This window comes from Stegastes partitus, unplaced genomic scaffold (assembly GCF_000690725.1).
Source record: "Stegastes partitus isolate 25-593 unplaced genomic scaffold, Stegastes_partitus-1.0.2 Scaffold213, whole genome shotgun sequence".
Classification (NCBI taxonomy): domain Eukaryota; kingdom Metazoa; phylum Chordata; class Actinopteri; family Pomacentridae; genus Stegastes; species Stegastes partitus.
Window position 1 is genome coordinate 348,453 of NW_007577944.1, and position 7,811 is coordinate 356,263.

Consider the following 7,811-nt stretch of genomic DNA (forward strand, 5'->3'; position numbering starts at 1 on the left):
CAACACGCACGCCGCCGCGGCTCGCCACTAAACAGGAAGTGGCTCGTAACTAGGCCACACTTGCTCCGATCTGCCCCAAACTCCACATGCCGGATCACAGTCCCGCCCGGAGCAGGTTTGCCCAACACCCCACCGTGCGCGAAGGCCGACAAGCGTAGGGCGAGGACCCGTCCATCGCCGCTTGCGGCTTTAATTCTTTATTTAATTTGACTCAAGGTAAGATTATTTCTTTATCTGTACTTGTCTTTACTTGTAATTTTGGAACATCTAACCCTTTAGTTATGCATGTTATTCCCATTGTTATGATAACAAAATGACTGTATCTTGATAAAAAGTGGTTAAATCCAAGACAAACCTTTCTTCTCCTGGCCTTTATTGAAAATACATTGTGATAGACTGTTCAGCTATATATAATCCAGCCCTATTGTAAATTTAAAAACAAGTCTGGCTCATGTTATGTTACAATGACCACGTAAGCAGCTAACTTCAACTTTCTGACTTTCTAATTTACGGTTAGAGCCTGTTTCTTAAACTGTTCCACAGGGGTTGAGTCAGTTAAAAAAAAAAAAAAAAAAAACCTCAAGAATGAGGAAAATATGGAAGCTATGATGGGTGGTGACAGGATAAAAGGTGAGCCACGTTGTGGTAACAGTGGAGGAGGGGCAGCAGGAACAGCAGGTCGGACAGGTTCTAACAGGACTGTTGCAACATGAAGCAGCGCTGTGATGACAAAGATTTATGGAATAGACTTTCTGTGTGTTACAGTAAAGGTAGACATGATTTACTTTACTGGCAAACTACAGAAAAATCATCACAACAAGAAAATACAAATAAAAGTGTTTTAGTTGTTTGTATCTCAGTTGATGTTACATGGCAGTTTATGGCCAAGACTACAACAGCCTAACAGGTTACCAAACTTCTGTTAACAGAGTTTACTGTAACTGAGTCTGCCTCTGACTAATCATGCTGACGGTACACTTACAACCCAGAACAACAACTCACTTCCTGGTGCCTTTGAATGCTTTCATGTTGCCAACACTGGGAATCATAAGCTGCCATGACGTTTAAAAAAAGAAGAAAAAAAAACATTTGGCATTAAATCTGTGAATATTTCAATAAGGCTTATCTTACAAAGCTAATACAATTTATACCTAAGGTCCATATTCAGAGTTTAGGTGTCTAACAAGTCACCAGGCCTTAGTGCTCCACATTCCTGGTCTCTATTCCACCATGTTAACCTGCTGTTAACTGTAAGGTCAAACAATGAGTGCTTCATAGAAGATATACATTATAAACACAAAGAGCACTCTCTCCAAAGACATCTATGTCAAAAACATCTTTTTTTAAATTGATAATCTTATTCTACTCCAGTGATGAGATAAAGAAGCTCCTTATATTTAGTGACAGTATGTAACCGTCAGTAGTGTTAACTGACAATACTGGTTCTGGGGCAACAAAATGGTTTGGGAACTAAACTCACTGCATTGAGAAAAGGTGGCAACGAAACCGCTGAAACAAGCTACAAACACAAAGACAGTGGTTAGATTATCAATCAATTACTCTGAAATGAAGGAAACACAGCAAACATGTTCTCATATACAACCACTTTTAACCTGACAGGTAATGTTCATTGGCTCAGTGACATTAAGAATCTGAAGAGCTGGTAAAGTGCACACCAGGTTACTTGAATTATGAAGTAGGTAGACAAAAACAAAAAAATCCCACTTCCTTTGAAATTCAGTGACTGACCTGACAGAAATCAAATAATCCTGATAACTGACCTACATCATGTAGTGACTTGTTCAGTGCAGTTAGAGGCACAATATGTAATTGTGAAGTTTGTAGGTTTAGTAGTTTTAAGAAAAATGTCTGAGTACTTCTTATACCACTGTTCAGACAGTGCTGGCACTGTTTCAAGCTGAATGTAGGGAGGAGCCCATTGCTAAACAATCCTGTGTTCATAGAGATGAGTTAACACCATGTGAGAGCTCTAAGCTGATGGCACACATACCTGGGGGAGCAAGAGATAAACTACGAGTCAGGGATTTAAAAACTATGCACTTCTATGGCTATAAGTAATGAATTTTCAGGAGATGTTGCTCCTGTTTTCACTGTCCCATTTTAATCAGTTGTTGCATTTGTAGCAGGAGGCATTGTCAGTATCAAAACTATTAAAGTGTAACCGCTGTCAGTCAGAGCAGGTGAAGTATGTGTGTGTGAATGCTATACGTTGGTGAAATGTGTGTGTGTGTGAATGCTATATGTTGGTGAAGTGTGAGAAAGAGCTGCCCCAGCCCCTCACAAAGACATGTCTAGACAGAGAAGTCTTCTGAATGGAGAACCGTGAAACCACCTGAGTTGGTGACAGAAATGTGAACATAATGTTTATACAGCGATAATAAATGAAATATATTTTCCTAAACCAGGGTTCTCTAGCAGTACAACTGAGTAACGGCCCGTTACGCTGCTGCCTGAAACAATTACGCTGCAAATTGGGTCGTTACGTTGTTTTCGAGGGTATGTAGCAGGAAAATATGTAACAAGCGCCGATGGAGTCTCCCTACCATCCCCTTCGCTGCTAACGCTGCTATTCGCTAGCAGTGAAGACGCTAACTGTTAGCAGCATTTGCTAAAAATGTAACCATAGGGGCGCCGCTATAGCTCACCTGGTTGAGCTGGCGTCCCATGTACAGGGCTACAGTCCCGATGTGGAGGTCATGGGTTCGAATCTCGCTCATGACCCTTTCCCACACGTCCTCCCCCTACTCTTCTCCCCCACTTTCCTGTCTCTCTCTCACTGATCTATCAAAAAAAGGCACAAAGGCCAAAAAAATAACTTAAAAAAAATGTAACCATGAAACTTTGGAGAAATGTTTTTTGGGATAAAATCTATACCAGAGAAGAATTTTAAAACATAGACATTCTTACAGTATTGGTACAAAGGGAACAAGGGACAGGACAGTTGTTCATGTCACAATATAGGGATACCGTCTGTATACCACGCATCTCCTGTCAGTTTAACATAAAATATTTAACTAAATTTCACATTTAAACCTCCTATGACAGACAAGAGGGTGTACCAAAAACTCAACAGAAATGCATGGGTCTATGTCAATACTTTTAAGTGGGAACCACTCAGGATATAGATTTTACAACCATTTACCTAACCATTACAAAGCCATATTAACTATCAATAGTTTCAAAGATTAGTGAGACAGTGAAGACATTTCCAAAGGCAAAGACACATTCAACCACCTACACTCCTGCCAGAAAGTCTTAGTACATCATGAATTTGAATTAAAGATAAACAACAAGATACTTTAATTTTAAATTAGACAAAAAACCAAAATAATGACTTCGTTTAAAATACTTGGAGCCCTTACTCATCGACCTCACTATGCGACAACTGAATTAACATGATTTAATGCATTCTACACATTGAACACAGGATCCAAGCTTCAACGGTGGACAAAGAGTTGATCAGAATAAGTGCACTGGACATATAATTTAAAAAAAAAGTCTGACCCATTTTCCTCTGCCAAAAGGCCCATAGCACCTGTAACCTAGGCCAACCCAATGTACTGACAGTAAGTCCTAACTGTTCTACATGTAAAATAACGAGTATACCTCATTCACATAACCTGTTGGAGCCCATCACTTACACAAAACATACGTATTCCAAACAATCCTGCTCCCATGACCACATAACTATAAAAAAAACATCCAGTAATAGTGTTGTATACTGTTTCCTTGGTATATAATTATGCCTAATTATGCCTAAAGCTCAATCACACAGCAAGTGATTTTACTCGCCCATTCTTAAAAACCACAAATACATTAACAACATGTTATGATCATATGTGGTCCACTTTGTAGGTGTACCGCACAGTGTGGATCTGGGACACAGGTTGTATCTGCCAAAAATTAACACTTGCTGTCAAGGCCACACTCCATTCCCTACAGTTCCTTTAACAAAAACCAAAACCGAACAGAAACCCGTGTGCCACCAGTGCAGACCGAGGCCACATACTGAGTAGGATCACGCGGTGAGAACACACTAGTTTCGTGGGGCCTGCACTGTTGTTTCTGCCTATGTGCTGCTCCGCCGCCATTTTCTAACAGGAGAGAGGAAGACATGTTGGGAGCTAGCACAACAAAAGAGGAGCGGCCATTTCCAACCACATAGCTGCTGTTCCTCACCTTAACAGCTGTTATTCGAGACACACATTCACGAGTTGGGTTTAAACCGAATGCCGAGCAACCTCGAATGTAAAGTAAAATCATGTGGGGGTTTTAGACGTTCGTGGAAAATATACGTGTACTACGATAGATGTAGTAATGGCAGGCCGATTAGCAGGCCTACTGCCAGAAGGTTGCTGCCCCTTTACAGTCAACGTTAGTTTTTTTCTTCCCAAAGCAAACGATCCCACGCTAACACGGATTGACAGTGAAGCATAAGGAGACAGGTAGCTGCTAGTGACAGCTCGATGTAAAAGTTGTGCTCTTACCTGATGTGTGGGATCCCGACACCACCTTGTAGGATTTTGTACAGCTTGCTTTCGTATAACAACTGTGGATGTCTGGCTTTTTGTGATTCCAATTTTACAGCTACCTCCTGAAAATTACACAGAAACGATGGCATTTATATATTGGTTTTTACATGTATACTGTCACTGCGCCAGCTACAGAACTACACACATTTAGACATAAGCTGTAAGCTAGCTGAACCGATAATGTACCGTCTGACGTTAGCAACTTCACTCCGATACCGAACAACTTGACGGCTACAGACATGCTAACTAACAAAGCTGTGTTGCAATCTGCCTTGTACACTTTGGACACCACTGTGCAATAATACGATATCTGACCAACAAGCCCCATGCAAGACCACAGATAAAGACTTGAATGGATGAATTACCTCTCCATTTGTGATGTTGATGGCCAGATATATGTCGCCGAAAGATCCCGATCCAATTTTTCTGACGAGCTTGTATTTTCCACCGACGATGAACTCGGCTTTGGAGCCACTGCTGCTCGCCATAATATCCACCAAAAGACGATTTCCACCTGATTAATTTTAGGGAATTTCGTGTGGCAATGTAGCCCGATTGTCAGCAAAACATACAGAGTCCTGTATGCCCAGCTGGTGTCGATGGGGGTAATTATGAACAAACTGTTACTCAAAATAATATGATCAAAAACGAACGACCATCCAAGTTTTATCTCTTCTAGGCTTATTGGCTTTACTCATATGCCACTGGCCACAAGGATCTTAGTTAAAATAAAAAGTCCTCGGAGAAACACGAAGTCAGTATATTGTTATACCCATCCACAACTCGCTTCTATGAAGCTTCGGGCCTGAAACAACCGCCCAGCTACGACGAAGTAGCAGCTAATGTTAGTCAAATCTAACGTTAGCTAACGTTAGCATCAAGCTAACGTTGTCGCAAGGACCGCTGCGAAAAATGTCCGAAGCTCGTCCGTACTGAGCGAAAAAAACAGATTTGTACCCTTCTCAGAGTATCGTTGCGTTTTCAATCCTTTCAGAGCGTTCTCGGCTAACTTTAATGGTCGCAACCGTTCGTACAAAGCGCAACCCACTCACTCCGCCATCTTGTCTTCTCTACCCTTTCTCTCAGCTGGTTTCCGTTGGAGGCGATTAGCTTAGGTTAGATATCTTATGACGCGTTCAAGTCCTGTCAGAAAAATAGAAAGGCGAAGAAGCATTGCTGAGATTAACGCCAAAACAAAGAGATACCTAATTGACACTATAAAATATACTCTTTAAAAGGCCCGTGGCGCCCCCGGTCAGTCAAATGCTGAAAAGTAAAAAATAAATTCTTATTAGTATTATCAAAAATATTAATATTAATAATAAATATATAGCAGAATTTTTCTGAACAAAATTGTTATGAGAACAGGAATCCACCTTTGTGCGTTTTGTCAAATTTTAAAGACAATTGTGAAAGAGGCAATTATCAAAGATGATTATTTGATCGTGGGCCGCATTTACTTGCAGACCGCGAATGCATCTACGAATGGTATTTACATCTGATGTTTGAAAAGTCTGCGTGACGTATCGACCAAGTATACAGGAAGCGTTTCAGATCGGTCCTTGGAGCTTTTTACCGACAGCTAGACGTTGTGTGTTCGTCTTAACATTCATTCAAGCATGATTTTTGAAATTGCTGACACACTTTTATTGTCTTCTTCAAGTTTTAACAAGGCTACACTTACATAGGTCGTTGACTGTATTTTGAAATGCTCTATAAACTGCCTTTAACTTGTATTTGCTATTAGAATGTATGTTGGTTGTACTATTTTACATATTGTTCCATTTTTATTTATTTTTGCATGACAAACAGCATCAGGGTTTGACAATAAGCATGAGCCATTCCACTAACTCAGGCACACTGCATTACATCATTCCCGAAAGGACAAATTTTTGTCATTTATTGTTTTTCGCTCTTCCTCTCATCCATTCTCTGTTTATCAGAAAGCTGAAAATAATCAACAGCTAGCAAAATACTTTATGGTAACAATAAATGTAAATATTGCAAAATATCCAAGGAGCCCACAAAGAGGCTATAAAAAACAGTATGGTACGGAAATAACACAGGATGTCATATTATAGTAAATAGTGAAACATTGAGTTTAGTATATAAAAGCAATAGGGCAATATAAAATAAGTGTAATGGGAAAAATACTGCATCTGCATGAAGAATGTCAAAGCAAGTTTCATTAAGTTTCATTAAAGATGGGTGGAAAGGTTACAGGCCCAATGAGAGGAAATGTGTTTTTCATAACATCTAGGTAAAACATTAGTGACCGTACAGGAGGAAGAAGAAGTTGTTCATGTCAAGAAGACCATAGGAAACACAGCCTTGTTCCATCCCATGTATTTAGACTTTTGATGTCTGATCCATGTGTTTAGTCTTCTAATGTCTGTGGATGAGTGCACCCTGGACCCCCAGCTGTTGTTTTCCAAGCATGGGATTGTTATACTACCGTTGAAGTAAAGACCACGCCTGTACATGTATAAGAATACCAGCACTCACGTGTACTCTCCGGCAGACTGCTTTCACTCTGTATGACCTGTACCTTCAAAGCTTTGAATAAAACAAGACAAAGACAACTCAGACTTCTGGACCTTATTAAGATCATAGCAAAAATTTCCACAACATAAGTCATAGTGGAAATATACAAAAATAGAAAATGAATTGAAGCTGTTGTTGACAGTCCTGTCTTTGAGAACACACTAAAAAAATAAACAAAGCTAAAAGATAATGCAGATGTCAAAGAGTGATATTTTCTGGAACATATGCAGTCACACAGTAATACAAAACAAACCATGTAGAATACTTGAGATACGTGATCACAAATGACTAGCTTTGTGTAGTTTCTTTGGGAAGTATCACTGCATTAGGTCACTGGGATGGCATCAGCATAATACAACCATGACCTAACACACTTTGGGATAGTCAGATTTCTCTAATAGGAAACTTTAATGCTTTGACACATATTTCATAGTAATCTGATGCACTCATGTAAGCAAGACTTAAGTGGTAACTTTATTTGCATTATCATTGTAGATTAAAATGGATTCTCTTGTTTTGCAAACTATTAATGTAAACACAATTATTATTATTATTATTATTATTATTATTATTATTATTATTATTATTATTGTTAAATATTTACCTGAATACATGTAAGCTAGCCAGGTACAATCAAAGTAGAGAAATGATCATTTTTCTGCTACATACCCTCAAAAACAACGTATCAGCCCAATTTACAGCGTAATTTTTTCA

At 39.4% G+C, this 7,811-nt stretch overlaps 1 protein-coding gene across 5 annotated transcripts in view; it reads right to left on the minus strand.

The window, feature by feature from the left end:
• Positions 1–5,640, minus strand: part of csnk1a1 (casein kinase 1, alpha 1) — a 40,482-nt gene extending 34,842 nt beyond the window's left edge. For all 5 annotated transcript variants that reach the window (XM_008280912.1, XM_008280911.1, XM_008280909.1 and 2 more), the window contains exons 1-2: positions 4,919–5,640; positions 4,509–4,615 (exon numbers count right to left, since the gene is read on the minus strand). In XM_008280912.1, the coding sequence (XP_008279134.1) occupies positions 4,509–4,615; positions 4,919–5,041 (230 nt within the window). In that variant the 5' untranslated portion in view covers positions 5,042–5,640. The remainder of the gene's footprint in view (positions 1–4,508; positions 4,616–4,918) is intronic.
• Between the last annotated feature and the right edge of the window lie 2,171 nt (positions 5,641–7,811).